The 24660-nt window shown below is 44.8% G+C and overlaps 1 protein-coding gene across 1 annotated transcript; it reads right to left on the reverse strand.

Annotated features, from left to right (window-relative positions):
* Nucleotides 1–535: 535 nt before the first annotated feature.
* On the reverse strand, nucleotides 536–24660 carry SLC18A1 (solute carrier family 18 member A1). Its single transcript, XM_067040179.1, has 15 exons — nucleotides 24630–24660; nucleotides 22097–22301; nucleotides 20147–20504; nucleotides 19472–19530; nucleotides 15962–16045; nucleotides 14946–15038; nucleotides 13284–13373; nucleotides 12999–13042; nucleotides 10783–10843; nucleotides 10608–10703; nucleotides 4805–4883; nucleotides 3808–3859; nucleotides 2234–2297; nucleotides 1829–1952; nucleotides 536–629 (listed from the first exon to the last, which is right to left on the reverse strand). Exons 2-15 carry the CDS (start codon nucleotides 22218–22220, stop codon nucleotides 542–544), a joined length of 1416 nt encoding a protein of 471 aa, XP_066896280.1. The 5' UTR covers nucleotides 22221–22301; nucleotides 24630–24660; the 3' UTR covers nucleotides 536–541.

A 24660-nucleotide genomic window follows, 5' to 3' on the forward strand; every position in this document is an offset into this window, starting at 1 on the left:
GTAACGAGGAAAATAGGAGACCTCCTTTCGCTGAGGGCAGACTCATTTCAGCAGCTGTAGGTTTGGCCACAGAGAAAACACTCAGCTTATAAAAACCAGGCAAAAATTTCCCCAACTGGCAATGTGGCAGCAATACAAGGTTGAGGATGCTTTCTCAACTCATCTGGGAAAAGTCAGGGAGGACCATGTCAAGGAATAGAGGACAAAACTCTTATAGTCTGTTGGGAAGGTGCCAAAGAAAATCAGATAACAGATGAAATGAGTTTTGTCAGGGAGGAAGCATCACTCTGTCCTCCCACAAAATGTGGGCTAGCTGAGGCATCAAAGCTTAGAGGGAGAGCTATAGGTGACACAGGTGAAGAGAGAACCAGGGAACAGCATGCATGGGAGGGGAGGAAAGGAGACACCAGGGAAGAGAGAAGTGAAGAACAGCCCGTGGTGATCTGCGTCCTGGGAACGAGGTAGTCACTGAAGTCTGAGCCTCACGTGACAAGGTCCAGGGACCAGTTTCTGCTGCTACCCCTCACAGCCAGGCTCCTCCTCATCGCTGTCCTCCCCTAGAGGAAATTCCCTCATGTGCTTCTCGGCTGCGTCCATCCAGGTCTCCATGGGGCAGTCCTGGCTCAGAACTGCCTGCAGCAAGAGGCAGGAAGAGAAATCACTGCACATCCTTCACCAGCTTCCCCATCCCCTTCCCCAACTAGCTCATCCAAGTCTAGTGCTGCACAGAAAAGACTCAAGAAACCAGCAAAGGACACTTGTTCTGCTTCATGTATGTGCCTAGGCCACCCAAGGGACCAAGGTGTAGTCACCCTAGTCAAGACAATCATCTGATATGCTTTTAATTGAATCCTTTCAGCAGTAGTACAGGCTATAGCAGGGAGCCAGCTGAAGTGGGCAACACCTCCCACCAGACTGTCACGTCTTCTTTTGCTCCTTTAAGCAGCCTCCACATCCATACCTAACCCACCCAGACCCTCAGGGCACTCGTGCTGCGGTAAGAGGAAAGTATCTTATTAACCAAAGTCATATGCTGCGGTTCTCTCCCTTGGGGTGTTTGTACTTTAAGAAATGACCTGGTAAGGGCAACGACAGATGTGAGTGAGTGAATGAATGTATGAATGTGCCCAGTGGAATTCTGTCCATTTTGTGGGCATGATTTGGCAATTCACACTTTGCTAGTAACTACAGCAAATATAGGGTGCCTTTGATGATCCCTGACCCCAACACTTTACAAGCATCCCATTTTCCTTCTGTACTTAGGACCCTTCCTAACTGACCAGTGTAAGAGAGAAAGTGGTTGTGTAGAGAAGGGAAAATAAGGACGGGCACCAAGGAAAGAGAGAGACGAAAGGGGCATCAGAAAACATGGCAAAGCAGAGAGCCCATCAAAGAGGGAGGAAATAAGAGCATGGGATAAAAAGGGATGAGAGACATGGAAAGAAACAGAAGATTATTATTCTTTCAGCAGTAGTCAGAGCCCTTACAAGCTTCTCCTCCTTGGCTGGGGGGCTCCTCAGGTAGTAGCAGAGAGGAGCGTAGATGATGTTGATGACCCCAATGATGACCATGAGCCAGGGGAAGCCAATGGCTTGCACAATGGCACCCCCAGTGGATGGGCCTGTGAGGAATAAAGCAAATCTACAAGTAGTTATTGGGTCTTGATCACACAGAGGACACCATGCTAGGGGCAGCAGGTGACCCAGGGGATGTCCCAGGGTCAAATATCTCCAGAACCCTAGGAGAATCAGCCTCTTCTACCTGGTAAACAGTAGATAAAGGGAGAATGGGGTACCAGGTCCTGGTGCTCCCCTATCCCTCCACCAACATACCTAGAGCAAAGCCCGTGCAAAAAGCCACGTCAGCGATGGCATAGATACTCCCGTACACCGGGGCGTGGCGCAGGTCCACCAGGTGTCCCATGATGGGCATCATAGAGGAATCCACCATGCCTGTGGTCAGAGCAAGCAGGACACCGTGGTCAGCTCTACCCACAGTCCCCCTCCCTGTTTGTGGCATCCCCCCTCCTCCTCCCCCCTTTAGTCCACTGCCTTTGCCTGCTGTCTGTCCTCCCTTCAGAACTGACACCCATTCCTACCAGGAGTTATGAGCCCATCTCTCCATACCCCTGCCAGCCGCTCTCCTGCTTCTTCTGCTTTTCCATATACCCCCTCTGATCTGACCCGAAGCCAACATTCAGGGGCTTCTTGTTTCCTTTAAGTGCACTTCTTACCTATGGAAAAGCCAAGCCCTGCATTGGGGCCAATGAGACCAAAAATATTATGAGCCAGAGGAATCTGCAGCAGGAAAGGAGGAAAATTCATCAGGAGTCCAGCTGGGTCAGGTGGCAGCAGCACAAAAACAAAGAGTTTTCCTACAAAATGCGTTATCAACCAGGCACTACGTGCCACAGACATTATCCCCGTGCATTCTTATACCTCCTGATGAAAAAGAATCTTTACTTCCGTTTAAAGATATGAAAACTAGATTGGTGCCATTTGGGTTAAATGTCCTATTGAGAATTACAGAGTGTGAACCTCAGATTTGACTCTATGAAACCATAACAATGACCCTTTTCTACTGCATGGACTCTTCCTCCCCTTCCTCTACCCCCTCCACCTAGACACATACTTCCATCCTCTCTCTTCACTGAGTGGAGTTTCCTCTCTTTTCTATTTGCAACATCATCCAGAGGTTTTACTTAAACCCTAATTGGGAGCCAGTGGAGCAAGAAGACAAAAAAGAAATGCCAACAACCAATGACCTATAAGCTAGCAGGGCAGGTGGCGTGGTTTGCATTGCCACCTTCAGGAAGCTTGTGAAACTCATTCTCTTGCCCTCCCCAGCCATCCCCATGGAAGCCTTCTTTTCCTCTTTTGCTGGTTCCTTACCTCCGTCCCTGGGCATCTGTCACCCAAACTTGCTATACCAGCACATTCACCCCTTAGAGGTTTCACATACCATTTAGATGTTAGTGGCTATAAAAAATTTTAGGGGTGACTCCTCAAGGGCTATTTCTATTTTATCACTAGTACTGGTTAAAATTCACTGTGGGCTCACTACTTGCCAGACACGGCTGCAGTCAGTGTGGGTAACCCTGTGAGGTGCTATCAGAATCCTCTTTACACAGATGAGGATACTGAGTAAAGGGAGGTGACGTAACGAGCTCAAAGTCACACGAGGAGCAAGTGACAAAGCTGGGACTGAACACGGAGCTTGAGCTCCCCCTGAGGACCTCCGGCCTTTCTTGAGCACTGTATTCAGTGCTTTCCAACCATCTCATTCTCCTTCAAGCCTACGAGGCAAGGGTGCTTCTGATCCTTATGGTGGAGAGGAGAAAATGAAGGCTTAGAGAGCTTGAAGGGGACTCCTGGAAATGGAAGAGCCCTTCTTTCTTTCTTCCTCTACCAAACATTCTGGTGCTAGAGATGGAAGCACAGATAATGGTTCCCCTGGTGGCTTATGGGGTCCTGTCAGGGTGAGATGAGTAAATGAAGGCATAAAACGCACCAGTTTACAGACCCCAGAAATAGATACCACATGTATTGCTTCATGTGCCCATCCATAAAGCCTCAGACCTCTGTCTCCCGCTGCCACACTGCCCTCTCCCTCTCCTTCCCCACCTCCTTTCAATGGGATAACTGGTGGCATCTCCCCCAGTGCTAAATTCCTACCTACACAGGAACAGTCTTTCTGACAATCCTTGCCAAGTCAACCCTCTGCTCATTTCAAAGGAAAGTGGTCTTTAAATGTCTGGGTGTCTCTCTCTCTCTCTCCTCTCTCTCAACAAGACCTTATTACACTTACACAAAGCAAGCTGGTACCTACTACCACCATCCCAATCAGAGAGCACAGCCACCTGGAAGAAAACAGCCATCATTAAACAGTGCAAAGGGGAGAGATCCCTTCCACCTGCCACCCCATCACCAACACGCTGGCCAGTCCTACCACCCCTACTTCCAGGAACCCCTTAGGATACGAGAAGATAAACACATCTCTACATGACCAGTTTATGCGCAGGTGAGCCCTTGCCCTGTCCCTTCCTGGCCCCTCATCTCTTCCCTGACTCCACACCTCTTTCCAGTAGAAGCAGATGAGGAGCAATGGAACATATTCTTCCTTCCCTTAGAAGAGGAAGCAGCTGACTCAGAAGGTATTTGTCTCTTGGGGATAATTCTCAAACTTAATTTCTGCTGTTTCCCGATACAGCCTACCTCTCACCTATTCATATGTTATCTGGTCTTCAGGGTCCATCTCAAAACCCACAACACATACCAAACTCCTTTCCCTCTCTGATTTCCTATGGCAATGGTTTTTAAAATCTTTGTGCTGAACTCCAAAGGTAAAATTAAAGGTGTTCTCACTGTAGTGGAGGAACAGAATCTAGACTCATACCTCTTAGTCCCCAACCCTTTCCACTTGGTGGCCTCTGAGGCACACCTGTAGAGCTCCCTGGGGGTCCATGGAATATAGTTTGACAACCACTGCCCCAAGGTACTGCTTTCTTCATACCTGTTCTCTGTGGAATTATTTTCTCTCTTCAACTGGACAACAAACATCTGGATAGTAAAGGTTGTCTCTCATATATTCACTGCCTCTTCTATAGCAGCCAGCTCAGGACCATCCTTTCTCTATATTGCCCTTACCACCTACCCATCCCCATCCTCCCAGTGGGCAGTTTTTATCTGTGTGTACTTGTTCTAAAGTTTCAACTTCAGAGAAGCTATTATTCATCATCCCAGGTACAGGGAACACCTCAGAAGACTCTCCCACCTGACTTTTCCCAGATCCCCAGGCTACATACCGACCCATCTTGTTGGCCAACACTCCAAAGAGGTTGGTGCCAATGAGGTAGGACACACTGGCAGGCAGGAAAGCTAGACCTGTAGAAAGACACAGGCCCTTACCTTAGAATGTACCCAGCTACTCTAAAACACCTTGTTTCTTACAGGACAGTGAAGTCCCCCTGTTACCTTCAAGGATCCCAAACCACTTTGTTTTGTGGGTTGGAGATCCTTGTGCAAACCTAAAGCAGATGACACAGAGCTCCACACTCTGCTTTCCTCAAGAGCAGGGCTGTGTTTAGCTTCAACACATTTAACGTGCTTTTAGCTCCCCTCTTGGACTTCCTGATGAATGGCTTTGATGAGCCATTCTCATGTATAAAATACCCATGATTACCAGCATAAGAGCATGGGCTTTAGAGAAAGACTTACATACCTCCTAGGAAGTAAAATTCCTGCCTTACTATTTACCTGCCCTTCTATTGCTCTGACAGTGACTTTTTTTTTTTTTTTTTTTTTGGCCACACCTCAAGGCTTGCAGGATCTTAGTTCCCTGACCAGGGATCAAACCCATGCCCCCTGCAGTGGAATCACAGAGTCCTAACCACTAGACCACCATGGAATTCCCTCTGACAGTGATTCTGGATAAGTTACTAAACCTTTCTGAGCTTTGGCTTCCACATCTAAGAAAAACAAAGCTGTGATTCTATCATACCAAATTACACTAAGGAGCAAATTAGATAAATGTATGTAAAAGGATTTTGTAAACTGAAGTCCTTATCACATTGTGACAGTAGAGTCAGGTACCCTGGAACATGGGCTTTGGTGCTGAGTTCAAACTGTGGCTTGACCACTTTTTAGCTCTGTGACCATGGGGAATTTACCCTCTCTGAGTATCATTGATTTGTTCTTTCATTTACTCATTCATGTAGCATTTTTAATGAGCTTTTACTATGTACCAGGTATTCTAGGGACCAGGATTAGAAGGGTGAATAAAATAGACAAAATCCTGGCTTCCAGGGAGCTTACATTCCAAGGGAGGGAGATAGACAATAAACAAGTAAACAAATAAATGAAAAAGAAAATTTTGACAAGTGATAAGTTCTGTGAAGAAAGTTTAATGTGGCAGTATGGAAGAGTGATAAGGAATAAGGACTAACTTAGATTTAGGGGATCAGGGAAGGCTTCTTTGAGGAGGTAACTTAAGCTGAGAACTGAATAACCCAAACAGAAGGTTTTTAGCAAGAAAAACAAACAAACAAACAAAAACACTTCATGCAACTAGGAAGGCCCATTGAGTGGACAAGTCTAGAGTTCCGAGGAGAGATCCTACGCACAGACATAAGGGTTCGACTAACTGGTTTACCAATTGGTTTTAAAGCCATGGGAATGTGTGGGATCACCCATGAAAGATCAGAGATAGAAGAATAGACATCCTTGGACTGAGCCTCCTGTGACTCCTACCTTTAAAAGTTAACAAACGAGGAGGAGATAGCAAAGGTGATAAGGAGTAGCCAATGAAGTAGGAGGAGATGGAATCCAGAAGGAAAAAGAAGAAGAAAAGAAAAGAAAAAAGAAGTCTGACCTCCGAAGGAGCTGGGATGTTCCAACCATAAAGAGAAGGCAGTGGATGTAGGCACAGGTACAGGGAAGTAAGTATATGTAGTGATGAGAACAGGCAAGGTCCCTTCTTGTTGCTTCTATTTTCTCAATGACTGGGAGTTGAGGGTAATGAAGGTGAAGGAATGAGGGTGTGTAGGAGGTTTGAATGAAGAAGTGTAAACCAGTCCTTTTGGAAAGTAGGAAGAACATAACTAGGGACTTAAAGAAAGATTGTTGGACAGTGTGAAAACCCACTTTAGATTTGTGGCCATAAGTATGAGGCGAGATCAACAGCCTACCTAGTGTGTGTTTTCCTACAGCCCCATTTCACTGCTCAGGTGCACGCAAGGAGTAGGCAACCAGAGAGGAGTAGGCAACCAGAGAGGCTTAACCAGAGTTAAGGCTTCCCATGTGACAACCCCAGAGGGAGCAGGTGGGGCAAAGAAATTAACCATGCTTTCAAAGTGGTGACATTAATGATGGACACGGATTCATCATGATGGACTCCAAGCTGAGTAAAGAAAGAAGAGAGGACATGAGTAGCAGTGAGGGAAACAGAGAGAGAATTGAATGGACTGGTGATCCCAGTGCAGCCAAAATGTGTTCATACAGGGGTATTAGAATACCTGAGCAGGGAATATGTAAGGTGATAACTGCACTGCTTGGAAGTGAAATTTCAGAGAAGCTACGATTAATGGTGAGGTCAAGGTCAATATTATATAAAGGTTTGATTGGTTAAGGTGGAGAGGAGAAGAAGATCATTGCAAGAAAGTAGATTAAGGAATAGGCCAAGATGTTGGTAAGTTGTTGGATATGGAAGTCACCAAGAGTGGTGACAGGAATAAAGGTGAAATGAATATGAGCCAGGTGTCAGTGGATTTAATGAATGAGAAGGGATAACTCAGGGGTCAGTAGATAACTGCAATAAAGAAGGGTGGGGTGGTATAATCTAACGACATGATTTTCAAGGGAGTCAGGGCCTTTGAAGGAGAATGAAGAAGAAATGATTCAGAAGCAGCGAAAGAAAGCAAAGCCTAAAGGAACATGAACTTCCATCAAGAAGGCTGTGGGAAAATGGTGTTCTCAGAAAACATTCAGGTCTCAGGGCAAGAAGATGAAAAGAGGTTGAGGGCATAGGGGCACTTGCTGATGGCAGGGACTTCCACAAGACCCAGGATTTGGGAGGGCAATGGGAAATTGCGTCGGATTAAGAAATCTCTAAAATATGGGAATAATAATAATTGCTACCAGATCGGCTGGTTATCAGGCTTAATCGAGATAATGCAAAGCAACCATTTTGCAAGGCGCCTGGCACAGAATAAGTGCTCTCTGAGCATCGACCTTAACTATTATCATCATAGCCAGGGATTAACAGGGTCAAGACTTGAACCCAGACCTTCTCCCTCCAACTCCAGGTGTTTCCACCACCCCACCAGCAGTGTGGCAGCACAGATGGCTCTGGCATAAAGAACCGCATGGAATGAGTGGTGTGAGTTTCCTTGGGTCTCACCTGCCTCTCTCTGCCTCTCTGTATGGGGAGGAAAGAGTGCTGCCTAATAGAAACTGTCATGATGATTACAATTAAACCCAAAGTCAACAATTCACCAGTTACTGGCTGAGGTCTTGTTTGCTTTTAATATTCTCTTCCGTGGGCTGGAGGTGAAACACACTAAGGTGTGTTTGTCTAGTCTATCTGTACAGGTGGCAACCTGTTTCAAACTGTAACCATGTGTTTTAATAGTACAGCTACTCAATTGTCTACCTGGTATCTGGAAATGGGCACCTGTACGAAGCCCACAGGCCTCCTAGATACATCTCCTTGACATCATTTTAAGTGATGTGGGATTTCCTGAATGAGATTTTCCTCAGTCAGTGTGGCTTGTTCTTTAGGATCTGAGTATGGCTTGCAATTCAGTAGCATTTTGTGCAAAAGAGGTGTTTCAGACTGTATCTCTACAGACACATATATATTTCACAGCATATCTTCAAGGGGTGGGGAATTACACAGAGCTGTGACTGTCAAAGTGATTTCAACAAAAACAATGATGAAAACAGTAATGATTTTTATTTCCTGACTATATCCTCTATTCCAGGCACTGTGCTAATGCCTTTAGAATACAAAGATCTATTTAACCCTGAAAACAACCAGAAAAGTGCCTCCAGTTTTACAAATGAAAAAAAAAGTGGAGTTTGAAGACGTTAAGTAACTTATCCAAGGACACAACCAGTAAGTGGCTGGGTCAGGATTTCAACCCAGGTGGGCTTGTTTCCAAAGCCTGAGCTCTTTCCTCCACTGGGTGAGAGTAGCGGGCACACAACGGGCCACTTGGAGAATGTTCCGTCACAGAGTACAAATTGTCCCTCCCAACAACTTGGAGAGGGTTTTGCATTGAAAGCAATATTTTTCAGTGTGGTCGCTGACGCCATATCAGCATCACTGGGAAACTCATCAGGAATGCAAACTTGTTTCTGCTAAGTTGCTGGACGGGGCCTCGCAACCTGAATTTTAACACACTCTCCAGGTGAGAACATTTGAAGTTAGACTTAGAGATGCAGAGGGCACTGAGGAAAGTTGTAAGGGATGGCGGAGGACAAGGCCTTCTCAGTCTCTCACTTACTCTCCTGAGGGCTTTCTACTGCAGCCTCGCCTGCACAAGGCACTGGGTGGCTTCAGGCCTGGGAGTTTCCTTGCGTCTCACCAGCCTCTCTCTGCTTCTCTGTACCCTGACAGGAAACAGTGCTGCCTAACAGAAACTGTCAGGCTGTTTACAATTAAACCCAAAGTCAGCAATTCACCAGTTACTGGCTGATGGCTGGTTTGCTTTTAATATTTCTGTGGGGTGAAGAAGGGCTGGAGAGAGGCCGTTCTGAGCCAAGCTTCGCACCTCTGCCCCAAGAGCCTGAGCGGCTAGAGCCTTGAGGCAGGGCATGTTTATTTGTACCAAGCATCAACTAATTCAATGAACTGTCATGGTCAGAGGTAGCTGCAGCCCAGAAGAATTCAATTAAGGGCTACGAGGGCAGCTGGGAGCCTTGCTTAGCCTGGTCCCCTAAAAAATTAGATTTAGTGCTTTTCATTGGATGTTAAGCTGTATCAGGTTCTTGTCAGTTTCCCCTCTGGCCACTTAAGCCTCTCCTCCCTGCAGTGACTGAGCCATTCCTACGTAACCTTCTCTGTCGCCTTTCCTCAGGCTTCCTAGAAAGGTCCGGAGCCTCCTTTCTAAGCTCAGATGAGTCATGAGGACATCTCTCCATGGAGCAGAGGAGGCCAGAGGCCTCCCTCACAGAACAATATACTCCATTAGCACCTTTTTAGAGGTAAAAAGATAGCAAAAGGATAATCTGGGGGACAGGGAGTAGGAAAGAAGAACGTATCAGTTATGGTAATGGTGGTGCCTTGTTAATAGTCTACGGGTGCAAAGCTTTGCCACAGATTATGTCATTTGTTCCTCAGATTTACCCTCTGAACTAGATTGTATTCTGATGTCCATTTTAGAGATGAGAAAAGTGGCACTCATAAAGTGGTGATTTTTTTTTTTTTCTTTTTGTGATATGCAGGCCTTCACTGTTGTGGCCTCTCCTGTTGCGGAGCACAGGCTCCGAACGCGCAGGCTCAGTGGCCATGGCTCACCGGCCCAGCCGCTCCGTGGCATGTGGGATCTTCCCGGACCGGGGCACGAACCCGCGTCCCCTGCATCGGCAGGCGGACTCTCAACCACTGCGCCACCAGGGAAGCCCAAAGTGGTGATTTTCACAAACGTGCACAGCAAATCAATGGAGCAGAAATAAAAACCCAAGGTCTTTTGACTACAAGTTATTCATCCACCCAGCTAGGTATGTTGCCCCTCCATCACCCATCAACGCCCCCCAACCCTGCCCTTCTCTGCCTGCTTCTTTTTTTCTTCTTCTTCTCCTTTTTTTTTTTTTTTTTAAGTTGAGAGTTATGTTTTATTGGACAGAAATTTTTAGGACGTCAAGCCCAGGAGGCAGCATCTCAAGTAACCCGGAGAGAACTGCTCCTCGGCCTGCTTCTTGAAGGGACTGCCCACTAAATCAGGCTTGATTCACAGGTGTGGACGGGGAAGGTAATTCTATGAAGGAAGCACACTGTCCTTCTGTGACTCTGAAGACCTGGCCCTGATGACGCCTGTCGATTATCTGAGAAAGGGCCCATGGCACACATCTCTGCCCAAGCCCGAGTTGGGGACCGAGGTCACTTACCTAGCTGCCACTCAGGGGCACACATGGTCTGCATCATCCAGATGGGCAGTGTGGGCTCGAGCATGGCCACCCCCATGTTGGCAAAGCAGAGGGATCCTGAGGAGATGGTTCGGTGAGCCCCAAGGCTGCCCTGAAGCTCACTCTCCCAGCCCAAAGGGGGGCAATGTCAGCTTACCTGCAGCCACCAGGATAAAAGGGTCTCTGAGAAGTGTGAGGGGCGGAGTCCCCTTGGCACTCTGAGAACATGGACAACAAAAAAACGTCCATTTGTACAGTGTATACATCTCTCCTGTTTTCACAGAATCTGAGAGCGTGAAGGCAGGACCTCAGAGACCGTCTACGTCAGCTCCCTTACAGGAGAGACCAGACACCCACGTCATAGAAGAGGAGGCGACTTGCCCAAGGTCACAGAGTGAGCTGGTGGACGCACAGCCCCCGTGTGCAAGGCAGTCACAAAGAGCAGGACAACATATTCCAGACATGATTCCTGCCTTTGAATGACCATCAGCCAGATCAGAGTGGGTTGTCAGCAAGGCCAACGTTGGACAACAGGTGTCTGGACTCCTGGCCTCGGGCCTCTCCACTAGATCTTGCTAGCATCAATATTCATCCAAGAAGTACCACAGGCAGAGTGCTGAACCCCAAAGGTGAGCCTAGAGGTAACAACTCAGAAAGCTGCTCAAGCTTTCTGAATGCTTTGTTCTGACCACGTGGGGCCATACTGGACTGGTGTGGCTGAAGGAGCCTGAACATCTAGATGAAAATGCCAGCCTAAATGTCCAATTATAACATCCCGCACCCCTCAAAACACTTCATTCCAGATAAACTTAGCATCTACCTTCCTTCCATGCATACAAGCAGGCCCTCAGTTGTCATGGTTATCTCTTCCTAAACTCCCTTCCTTCTCCTTTGCATAGGTCCAAACCTCACCCATTCGTCAAGGTCAAGCTTAAATGGCTCCTTCTTATCCAGTGTTCCCTGACTCAGTAGCTGGAACTTCTCTCTCTTTCAAATTTCCTGAGTGCTGTGTCCTAATCTCTGGTGTTTACCACATTCTATCTTGTAATAGATTCAATAGTTTTGATATGATAACCCTCTTTGCATCCACACAGGGTGGATTGCAATATTCAGAGATACTAAAATTAAAAAGATCATGCCCTCTCCCATATATAATTCAAGTAAGGAGACAGATCTAAATCATAAAATGTACATAAAGAAGTCCAATAAACCCTTTGACCCAACAATTTCACTTTTATTTGTTTTTGGTTTTGGCTGCATCGTGTGGCTTGTGGGATCTTAGTTCTCTGACCAGGGATTGGACCCGGGCCCTCGGCAGTGAAAGTGTGGAGTCCTAACCACTGGACCGCCAGGAAATTCCTGACAATTTCACTTTTAGAAATTTACTCTAAAGATTACCTCCAACTCTATAACAATGCCTATACACAAGGTTATTCATTGCAGCACTATCTGTAGCTGCAAAATACTGGAAACTACCTAAATGCCCAAATATAGAAGAATGAATAAAATATAGTACTGGTATGCCAGCCAGAAAAAAAAAAATATTTTTTTGAATACGTAGAACATTACCATCTAAAAATCAAAATTATTCAAAAAGGTACTAAAGGAAAATCACTCCTCTACTTACAACACTTCTGATACCAAATGGGTGGGCTTTCTCCACACCAAGCAATTCTCCAATTCTCTGTGAACCAAATGGGTGTCCCTAAAGTTTAATTCAATTCTGACACTAATTACTCGGAGCTAGCACAGACCCCACAAGACTGCCCCCCACTTCAGACACCAATCACAAGTAGTGCGCCCCTAGGATACCAACACTACCATCTGACTTGGCTATAACATCAAGGTCCTTAGATCAAAGATTCCCATATTGTTTGTACTTTCTTATCTTTCTCCATGACTTGGTATAGATTTCCCAGAGCCATCTCTGTCTTAGAGTCAGACAGATACCAACTCTGATATTTAACTGCTACAGAATGACAGTCTGTAAGGATGCTTTGCGGGGAGAGATTGTTTGGATGGCCTCCAAGGTCTTCTTTAGCTCTGAGATATTATAATTATAATTATAAATACTCGGGTCCCAATGTCATTGTCATCCTGGTTCTGAGTTATTATTATATGTAACCCAGTAAGGTTTCTTTGATTCTTTATAAGGCCCCTCCTCCATCTTGGTCCAACATCAAGCCAGACTCCTTCCCCATCCCTCATGCTATCCTAAACGTCACCCTATTGGGAATCCAGTACAGTTCTTGTTTTCTCCAACTCCACTCCCCTTTCTTCTTATGGTTTGACAGGGATGGTCTAGGCAGGCCTGGGTCATTGCACTTATCCATTCCATCGCTCTCTTGGCAATGGAGCTTGGTATCCACTTACCTCAGGAGAGACCTTGGAAGGCTGTAGGATGCAAAGCTGGAGTGCTAAAGGAAGAGGGAGTGAGAAATAGTTCAGTGTGTCCACTTATTAGTTGGAGGATCCAATAACAGCCACATTGTTAGCGCCCTACCCCTTGCAGATCTAATTCCCTGAGCTTCCTCCCTCTCTCTTACGATGGGGCAGTCCTTGATCCACCCAGATATGTCAACACGGACACCACAGCATAATGCATTCCCAACCTGACCTGGGCTCTTGCCTGCCTGGTGGCCTCTTATGGTGACTTACCTCCATCCAGTAGTGCCAGGAAGGCCAAGATGAGGAAGGGTACAATCTTCCCCCAAAATACATATGTCACACTTCCAAACGGAGCTCCCACTAGAAAAGCAAAACAGGCATGGATTCCAGAGATGGGGGGCTGATTCCCAGCCATCATGACTTGTCCTCCTATACCCAGTGAGTATTTCTTGATGGCCTGCTAGGGGCTGAGCTTCACATGAGGACATGAGGTTTTGAGGATTCAGAGATGAAGAAGATCTACTTCCAAGGGGCTCACTTTCTAGTGGAAGAAATGTGTGTGGGGGTGTGGGGGGGACCCAAATAATTATAACATGGTGAAAAGTAAATGTTCCATCCACAAAATGTTATGTAATCACAGTAGTGTGAGTTCAGGTGGCCACAGGGGCTTTGTCAACTGCGTAATACTTGTGGGGAAGAAGCATGTGTGAAGAACACAGAGGTGTCAGAAAAGAGAGTGTGGATAGAGCAGAAATAGAAGAAAGTCCCTGTTACTAGAATAGGAGTATTTGGGAGATGAGGAGAGGTGGGGAAGGTTGAGACCAAATAGCCAAGGGCCCTGTATATCTAGATAAAGTATGTACTTGGCCTTGTGGGCTAGGGAGAAACACCAGTGCTTTTTGGCAGGGGAGAAACACCAGCTCTGGGCATAGGAAGCTTCTTCTGGCGGCACCCTGGAGGAAGGAGGCAACGTGCAGATCAGGCAGGAGGCTGGTGCCTTGTTCCAACTGAGACGTGATGAGGAGCTGGCCTTGAGCAAGTGGCTGAGGAGGGTATAACAGGCTTATTCATTTGGGAGTGAGAGGTGTTAAAGGAGACAAGTATGCACCAAAGTGTTAGCTTGGGTGTTTGGGGAGGTGGATACTAACAAAGAGCATGGCTTTGGTTCCCTCTCCTCGTCACGGTGGTAGAGAGCAGGGTATAAGCCAGGGAAGAGATTTTTGGTGTTTTCTTCTCAATTAGCTAGAAAATTCCTCGGGGGCAGGAAGCATGTCTGAGGCTTCTGACCCTTATCCCCTCTGTGCCAGCATTGTGCTTGGCACACAACACGTACTCAGTAAAAGTGTGTAGCTTGTTGGACTAGTCAATTAAACCAGACTTTGGATGAACCTCAAAGAAAGCATGAGCTTATGATTTGGAGCTTGGGATTCGATCCCAGAAAATCTGAGTCTGTATCCTTGCTCTGGCATTTCCTGGCCATGTGACCTTGGATGGCTATGAACGTTTCATATCCTCATCTGTGTAACGGGGACGATCATTCCTCTTTTACAGTGTGGTAGTGAGGAATAAAAGAGATTATGTATATATTTAGCACAGAACCTGACAAAGAGCATGTTCTCATGTCGAAAGCACTGGCCACGTATGGAAGCAGAGGTAAGGTGGTGGCTACTAACATGCAGATAGTCACTCCCTTGAATGGAGTAGGTTTCTGGACCATTCCCAGGCCCTTATGGGCTGTTCAGCTCCCCAAGGGGAAAGAGATTCTGCTTTTCCTGGGCAGAATTTCAGAAGGACTCAAAACATGGTTGGACAGAGAAGGAAGAAAAATGCTGTCTTCCATGACCTTAGAAATACCTGCTTCCTGGGGCTGTCTCCGGGGAGTCTGCGGTATCTCATCCTCCCGAACCGAGACCTGGGGCCAGTGCCACTTACCTAGCACTCCCAAGGCCAGGCCCCCCAAGGCAATGCCCATGGCCTGCCCTCTCTCACAGTCATCAGTGTAGACACTTGCCAGCATCCCAAGACCTGAAAGGAGAGAGGCAGGTAGAGTCAGCATACTCACTGAGTCCTTGATCTTGCCCCTCTTCTATCTTCAGGGGTCGTCTAAGCTAGAGTTTCAGTTTTGGGGGTTTTATAGAACCTAACCCATAGTATTTTGCAAATACTGCCTCGCCCCAAATGCCCACCTTGCTCACTCCCTTCTGTTCAGAATATCACTAGAAGTGCAAAAGTCTCTGGGAAGGGTAATGCAGAATACCATTGTCCAGTGATCCTGCATTTCGTATTATTTTATCATTTCCTAGTACATTTCCCTGAACCCATGGATACGGAGTAGGTCAAGGAAGGGAAAACCTAAGGACACAGAGCACTGCTCTATTCGATGGGGATGCCCAAGGAAGAGTATGAAAGCACTTGGGAGAGAGTGTGGGCTGGGCTCTTATGCCCATTTACTCATGTGAAAAATGTCATAAAATCTCTGCTTCATAGGGTTACATTAAATATTGTATTTGATAGTACTTTGCAAATTGTGATGGTATTACCAATAGTATTAACTTTACTATTTCTATAAAATGGTAAGAGGGGGACAGAGAAAAGACCATAGAGTGGCATTAAATAAAAACCTGGCATACTTCACAGTTTTACCTTGGACTTGGTCTGACCTGAGCTAGCAGCATCTAAATATCAAAGAAAATGATGTTATACTTAGGGATTTATAGGCACTACCAGCAACTCTACAATTATCTTGCTTTTAAATCACAATTTCTTCAACTATGCAGAGATACATATCACAATTTATGCAACAATCACAACTATGATGATATTTTCCTTAATTTCTTCATATAAATCTTAGAGGGTCTGATGGTAGTAAGAGATGGTGAGAGGTGTGTGTGTGTGTGTGTGTGTGTGTGTGTGTGTGTGTGTGTGTGTGTGTAAGATGTCGGCGTTACCTGCAACAGATGAAAATGAAGATCCAATGCCTTGAAGAGTTCGGGCCACAAAGAGCAGGGTATAGGTACCAGAAAAAGCAAACACTGGGCAAAGAGAATAGCAAGAATGCTCCAGTTAGCAAAAATGTCTTTGATTCCCTGGCCATCAGAAAATGGACTCATGATACTATAGACATGAGCCATTATGCATATGTTTTAATAAAGCATGATCACTGCTCCCTGTTTTTGGAGTTGTCTTTCTAATCCTTCCCCCTTAATTAGGATTGCATTTTAATTGGCATGAAGACAGAGAAACCAAAGCATAAACCGGTTCACCACACAGTGGATGGAAGGCTGAGTGTCCACATTTCCTGCTTAAAAACCCAACATCCTGTCCACTGGAGCCAGGGCTGCGCGTGAAACCTGATGCCCTGGGCCAAGAACTGGTCCCTGGACCCTACTTCTGGATCCTCTATATGCAACACCCAGATTTGATTTTTGCCATTGTTGGGTCCCATTGGGTCATCTGGAGTGTGGGACAAAAGCTATGTGTACTTGAAGGATCATTGGTATTGTGTAGAAAATAATATCTTGTAATCCAATCAGATCCTTCCCCTTATATTGGAGGATCTTTTAGCCAAATCAGATCAGTGAGTATTTATTAAGTAATACTGACCATGCAGCTGTGCTGGACTCTGTAGCAGATGTGAAATAAAGAGAATATCCAGTGCATGCCCTTGAAGAGATTCAGTCTACTAGAGACTAACATACATGAAACTGAGAACCAGACAGGAAGGAATATGTTATCAACAACTAAATTACAGGGCATTGGCAGTAAAGTTGGTGGGTCCAGACATGTCTCATCTCCAATTCCAGGACAACACCACAGAAAGCGAGAAGACTCCCTCCTAAAGTGTCTGAATCAGCATAATCTGAGTCCCTTCGCCCATTCATTAGATGTCTTTGGCTATGTTTATAATCTTCTCCCATTACTTCCCGACATGAGCACACCATCTCCCAAACATGCAAATGATTGGTCTCTCCTGGCCAGGCCTCCAATGCTTTCTCCTAGGCTTTCTGATTTCCACTCTGTTCAAGGTCTGCTACCCCTATGTCCTTTGAGAATGGTGTAACCAACTCATCTCTGTTGGCCCAGGACCTTTGTGGTTTTAAAATCAAAAGTCTCGCATCCCAGGAAGCCCCTCAATCCCAGGCAAACTAGGACGGTTGATCCCCCTATTTAGGAAGACCAAAGTAATTTCTTTTTCACCTTGTGCCCCAACATGGGCCACCATTTAGCTCCTAATTACATCAAGCATGTTTCCCAGATGGGGGCTCTTCGGGGGAGTGATGGGTATCAGCAACCTCATTTTAGTATTTAAAAACCCTGAAAGAATGCTACATAGGATCCCCTAAACATCAAACGTTTGCCAGAGCTAGGCTAACTCAGTATAGCAACACTAGTTATGGCATGGAAACGATAAATATTATTTAATATATACAGTTCAGTAGATAAGAAAAGCTCTCAAAACATGAGTTCTTGGACTTCCCTGGTGGCAGAGTGGTTAAGAATCTGCCTGCTAATGCAAGGGACACGGGTTCGATCCCTTGTCCGGGTAGATCCTACATGCCACGGAGAACTAAGCCCTGTGCCACAACTAATGAGCCTGTGCTCTAGAGCCCACAAGCTACACTACTGAGCCCATGTGCCACAACTACTGAAGCCTGCATGCCTAGAGCCCATGCTCCACAAGAGAAGCCACTGCAATGAGAAGCCCACGCACCGCAATGAAGAGTAGCCCCCCCCCTCACCGCAACTAGAGAAAGTCTGTGCGCAGCAATGAAGACCCAACGCAGCCAAAAATAAATAAATAAATTTTAAAATATAATGTTAAAAAAAAATCAGTTCTTGACAGAGAATCAGGAAAGGACCTTATGCTAAAAAGTTTGGGATCCACTAGGGCACTGCATTATCTTATTTTGCAGGGTGTTTCTCATGGCTCCCAGGCAAGCATTAAGAACTCCTGGGTAGACAGAGCCATGTCTTTTCATTCTTTATGTTGCCTCAGTGACTTTTCACCATCACCATCAAGGCATCATGTGTGTGTACCATAAAGTTACCATAAAGTTTTGTGAAATGAACTATGTCTCATTTGATGAAAAAGAGCATCTTATTAGTTTTTAATTTACTGTTCGGCATAGGCTGAGCTCCTAGAAGTTCAATAAAGTTTTCTAACTTTAATTCCTTCACTTTCTTTGATTCAACTAGAATGTCACAAGAACTTCACATATTCAGCTCCTGCACTTTGCACCTTCCAGCCCTGAATGCAACAAATTCGTGTTCAGTATTGGTTGACAGAAGTCAAGTCCTATGCTGGAAGGGAAGAAAATTTGAGAAAGAGCAATAGAAAAAGGAGAAAAGTAACAGAAAGGTAATAAGAAAAACAAGAGGGAGAAGGTATGTTATTCGGAGCAGAGAGGCAGCAGGATGCGTTCTCCTTTATTAAACTTCCCCCCCCACCACTCCACATTCATTATTTTCTTATTTTCTCAGGGTCAATTTCCAGATGTATTTTATTTCACTTACTGTTCTTATTCCATCTCTATTTTTTGGGGAACAGTTATCTGATACTGGGTAGACTATTTGTCTTTCTCTTTCTTGTTTCCTTAGCAAATTTATTTTCCAAAGCTATAATCTTTAACGGCCTTCCTTGAAGGGAATAAACTTTTATGGAATTTTCCAGTTGCTACTGCCCAATTTAGATTCTTTGTTAGTTGCCCTTTACCTTTACATATCAAAATACTATGACCTCTTCTCAAAGATGGGAGGTTTTGGGCTTCCCTGGTGGCGCAGTGGTTAAGAATCTGCCTGCTGGTGCGGGAGACACGGGTTCCAGCCCTGGTCCAGGAAGATCCCACACGCCACGGAGCAACTAAGCCCGTGCGCCATAACTACTGAGCCTGCACTCTAGAGCCCGCAAGCCACAGCTACTGAGTCCGTGTGCCACAACTACTGAAGCCCCCATGCCTAGAGACCATGCTCCACAACAAGAGAAGCCACCACAATGAGAAGCCCATGCACCGCAACAGAGAGTAGCCCCTGCTCGCCACAACTAGAGAAAGCCCGCGCGCAGCAACAGACCCGATGCAGCCAAAAATAAATAAATAAATAAATTTTAAACTTTTTTTAAAAAGACGGGAGGTTTGTACTAAACTCATTCAAGGGATTACTGATAGATACACACATACACCTTATAGCATACAAATTAAAACAGCCTTCACAATTTTCGCAAGCTGAAGGAAGTGAAGTATCTGTTCTTTTATAGCATGATGTACAAATGCCAACTAGACTGAGTTGCCTCTAGTGCTCTAGTTCCCATAATGAAAACTGTAAAGCATTTAAATCAGAGTCATAGGTCACTTAGTCAGATGACTAATTAGCTAACTTGCCCCTGCTCTCTTCCTGGTAATGCATGTGGTAAAATCAAAGTTAATCAATGAAGTGAAGAAAAGAGGTAGCAAATTACTTACTAAGTGTGGAGATAAACATGATAACAAAGCCAGCAAACATGGGAATGTGATATCCAATCCTAAAAGGGAATTTAAAAAAAGACACAATTCCAATAGGCATCCGCATACTTGCACTATATTTTTTCATGTAATTGGGAACAAAAATGCAGTTATTTGAGTGCATGGCAAAACATGTCTCCGAATGCAGGTACAGAGATGGAATATGACATGTAAATGCATATAAACAAACATGCAAATTTACCTGTCGGCCAGGGCCCAAATCCTCTTTTCCAGAAAAGATAAATAACCTAGTCAGAAGGCATATCTTTCTGAAACGTGAGGATAATCCCAAACACAAGCACTAAGAAGCCAGTGCTCTATCCTGCAAGAGGCCTGTCCTATTTCTACCCTTACCCCATTCAAGCCATGTTCCAGGGCACTGAAATACCAGTAGTATACTTCTGTTCCCTGGTTCTCTTCTTGGTACACAATAGTCATTACATCACTAAGAAAATCTGAAGCCCAAGTCATTTTATCAATATCATGTTATCTTTCCCAAACAGCCGATCACCCTGGGGTGCAGACAAGTGAGTTTTCCTTCTTTATCCCTTCTAACCACCTTTATGATACCTCAGCCCATTCTCTTACTTCTGAGCCCCTGAGTACCCTGTCGGGGTACTGTACCCACTGAGATACCTGTTGGTGAGAGGCCCCACGAATGGGTTGACCAGAAGTTGCATCAGAGCCTTGGAAGCAAACAGAAGCCCAACCCACGTGTTCTCTTCCTTCAAGAACTCTGTGTCTTGAAAGCAGTTGTTTTCATGGGCTGGGATGGCTTCGGTGACCAGAGGCGGGATGGTGCCGGGAGTGTCACTTGTCCATGCTATGCCACTGGGCACACTTTCTTCGATAGCCAAGGTGTTGTTTTCAAAGAAGGAGAAGATGGTGGAAAAGGCAGAAGTGAGGGCAGGCTGGGAAGCTGTGGTGGGCCCAGGGTACAGAGAAGTGTTGACTTTGAACTCTGTGGCATATAGGTAGGTGGGCACAATGGGAACTGAAAGGTAAGAAGAACAAGTAATGAGGGCTAAGGACAGACTGCCTTCTGACTGCTAGTCAGTTCAGGGACATTACCATGAGGTCCAGACTCATGCTGAGGAAGGTGTCTAAGTGACGTGATCTGAAGCCTACTCAAAGACTGCACCTGCCCGCGTTACCCTCTTAGCTCAAGTGCCTGAATTCCAACCATCATACAATTGGTCCTCATTATTCATGGATTCCATATTGGCTAATTCGTCTACTGGCCAACGTTTGTAATCACAAAAATCAATGCTCACGGGCTTCCCTGGTGGCGCAGTGGTTGAGAATCTGCCTGCCGATGTGGGGGACACGGGTTCGTGCCCCGGTCCGGGAAGATCCCATGTGCCGCGGAGCGGCTGGGCCCGTGAGCCATGGCCGCTGAGCCTGTGCGTCCGGAGCCTGCTCTCCGCAATGGGAGAGGCCACAACAGTGAGAGGCCCGCGTACCACAAAAAAAAAAAAAAAAAAAAATCAATGCTCACAAAGCCATCATGGGTTTTCTCAGACATACATGCAGAGAGTGTGGAAAACAGAGTCACCAGATGCTCACTTTGGCAGCTGAGGTTGAACAAGGTGGGCTCTGCCTTCTTGTTTCACTCTCACACAGAGATGCAGAGCATGGGGCAGGGAAGGGCAGCGAGGTGCAAGAAACTCCAGCTCTGAGGCCAGTTGGCCTGTTAGTGGGGTCACCTCAGGCAAGTCACTTAACACCTCTGAACTTTGTTTTCTCTTTTGTAAAGAAAATACAATCTACCAGGAAGTGTCGTTTTTAAGATTTAAGATTATAATCTATACAGTGTGTGACACACACACACACACACACATATGCATTATGTGTGTGTGTGTGTGTATGTGTGTGTGTGTGTGTGTGTGTGTGTGTGTGTGTGTATTTCCCGGAGGAGAAATTATTTAGTATTGACTAAATCCAGTGTTCACAGAAAATTTATAGAGCATAACACCATGAATAATAAGAACTGACTGTACTGGATTTATAATTTGTTTCAGGAATATTCTTATTTAAAAGCATATATTTTACCCAGAAGGGGAAACATGTTGGCGCCCATTTATATACCAGTACAACTGAATGTAAAAATGAATAGACTACCAACTAAAAAAGAAGGACTGGGAGGGAATGAACCACAGGAAAGGTAGGTGTTGCTAAGAAGTTGGATATCCATATAAAGTGTGTTATTTTGACAGAGCAGACAAAGGCAGCATGGTGAGAAGATGCTCTCAATCCCAGAAGGCACTTGGAATCATTAGCACCTTAGGAAGAGAGTATGGGGAGGAAGAAAAGCATTGCCAGTTCTGGCTCCGGGTCCAGCCCCTTTGATTCGGTCAGGTGCTCTCTGGACCGCCTTCTCTTTGAACCTCTGGGGTCTTTCAGCGAAGGTTGGCAAGCTTCAAACTCCATTTCCTGCCATTTCTTCCACTCCCCAGCAATCTTTGTGTTTTCAAGCACAAAAAGAAAAATTCTCCATTCCATTCACTGCTGAATTCTAACAGGGTATGTGCTGTCCTCTGGGAACCAGAGCAAATTAACCCCCAGCACCAAGTCCCCCAAACGTACCCACCACAGTGAGCAGCATGTTGTCCAGGAGCAGAGCAACAAACACCACCAGCAACACCAGCTTCCGGGACTCTCTCCCCTTCTTCAGCAGCCACTGAGGAGCGTCCAAAACTGCCCCGAGCATGGTGAGGGCGCCAGGGGTGGCTTCTCTGCCAGGTTTTTAGGGAGGATCTGGGAGAAATTCTGCCCAGACAAGTGAAACTCACTATTAAAATGAGAAGGTACAAAGAGTTGCAAGTGATAGGATGGTATTTTTGTTTGTTTGTTTGTTTTTTATATTTTATTGAAGTATAGCTGATTTATAGTGTTCTCTTGATTTCTGCTGTACAGCAAAGTGATTCAGGTACACCATATATATATTCTTTTTCATACTCTTTTCCATTATGGTTTATCACAGGATATTGCATATAGTTTCCTGTGCTATACTGTAGCACCTTGTTGTTTATCCATCCTATATATACTAGTTTGCATCTGCTAATCCCAAACTCCCAGTGATAGGATGGTATCTGAACCTCTTCCATGCCTGTGTCTCTGTTACTTCTTATACATCTGAATAACTCTACCTCGATCACAGAATGCCTTCCAAGGAAGCATTGCTGACGGGCTTTTTATATCTGAAGTCCTACCTCACACATTAAGCAAGTTCTACAGAGATCACCAAGCTCTGTATTTCTCAAACATCAGACATTTGCCCATCACCTCAGTAGTTTATGTCATATCTGAGGACTACCTGTATTGTTATTTACTTAATCTTTTCCTCTAAATCCACTCTTTTTAAAAACTGAAATACTATCATTTAAAAAGATAACTTTACGTGCCATGCCAAAAAAATAACTGTCTATGCCTATAAATAGCCCATGTGCCACAAGTGTTACCTGTGCTGCCCACTGAGAAACACTGACCTAGACCAAGCCTTTCATCTCACAGATGAGAAATCTGAGATTCAAGAAGCTAAGAGATGTGTCTCAGGTCCCACAATCAGTGTCAAACTAAAGCAAAATCCCATGTTGTTTTTTTAACTTGCAGGAATGTTCCCCACCATCTTCCCTTGCTCTATGGTACTAGAAACACACCTATTCTTTTGTTTAAGCTATAAACCCCTCCTCAGAAAGGTGTGCTACTCTGTGTTAGTAAAATGCTAACTTTGATGATTCGTTTTCTACTTAGGATTTCATGTCATTAGTCAGCATTAACTCAGAGTACTTTGTTAAACTTCAGGTAATAACAGTTGCTGGGAAGGATTTCATTTTCTTTTATGTTGTTTCTGTTGTAGTATCAACAATCCCAATCTTAGAAATTTTAAAATAGATTATTGGGGCTTCCCTGGTGGCGCAGTGGTTGAGAATCCGCCTGCCGATGCAGGGGACACGGGTTCGTGCCCCGGTCTGGGAAGATCCCACATACCGCGGAGCGGCTGGGCCCGTGAGCCATGGCTGCTGAGCCTGAGCGTCCGGAGCCTGTGCTCCGCAATGGGAGAGGCCACAACAGTGAGAGGCCCGCATACCACAAAAAAAAAAAAAAGAAAGAAAAATAAATATTAAAATAGATTACTGTCATGAAACATATCAGGCTCTAAAAAATGTATACCCTTTGATTTGGAACCTATCTTAAGGAAATAATCAGAAATGCAGCCAAAGATTTATGTGTAAAATTAATAACTGTTGAATTATTTATGTTAGTGATACATTTTATATGTATCATGAAAATGATACATTTTAATGGTGGAATATAAGTAGCTCTTAAAAATAATGTTTTCAAATAATTTTGAGGACTTAGAAAATACTCTTAAAATGTTAAGAAAAAAATGATATTAGATTGTATCTACAGCTTGACCTCAATTATATGAAAAATAAATATATGTGCACCATTTTAAAAGACTAGACTAGAAAGTGTACACCCACAAGTGTCAGCTATTACATTCAATGACAAATTACTTCTTTTTCCTTTTCTGTAATTTTGAGTTATTCTATAATTTTTCTATAATTAACTACTTCCATAATACAGGAACTAAATAATTTTAAATGATTATCATTGGGGTTCAATATCAGCCTCAAATGTTGCAAGTATCCCAGCACTGAGCTACTCTGTCCTAAGGCAAGGGCTGGAAGAAGAACACCATCCACACTACAGTTGCAAAGTGACCAAGGGGTACCCATGGAACCAAATTTCCAGGTCAGTTTTAACCAGAAAATGTATGCAAAATCATTTAAGACCCTTCATTTCTCTGTATATAAGGGAAAGCTATATCTAAATACAAACTGAGTAAGGATATATAAGAAATGCATACATAAGAATATAAGAAGAGATTAAAAGAAAAGCAATGGAAAACTAAAAGATGTAAAATGGAATAAAATAAGTTCTCTGAGGACAGACCAAAAATATTCAAGCAAACAAAGCAAAACCAAAACAACAAACCAAACAAAACCAGGAATCTGTCAACAAATCAGTAGTAAACTTTAAAGTCATAATTCTCTTTTGAGAGACACAAGTTACAAGGAAGGATTAAATGTGTCCAGAGAGAAAAACATCTTACCTTAGAGCTCACCTTGTACAAGGTACTCAAT

Source organism: Kogia breviceps, chromosome 8, assembly GCF_026419965.1.
Source record: "Kogia breviceps isolate mKogBre1 chromosome 8, mKogBre1 haplotype 1, whole genome shotgun sequence".
NCBI classification, from domain to species: Eukaryota; Metazoa; Chordata; class Mammalia; order Artiodactyla; family Physeteridae; genus Kogia; species Kogia breviceps.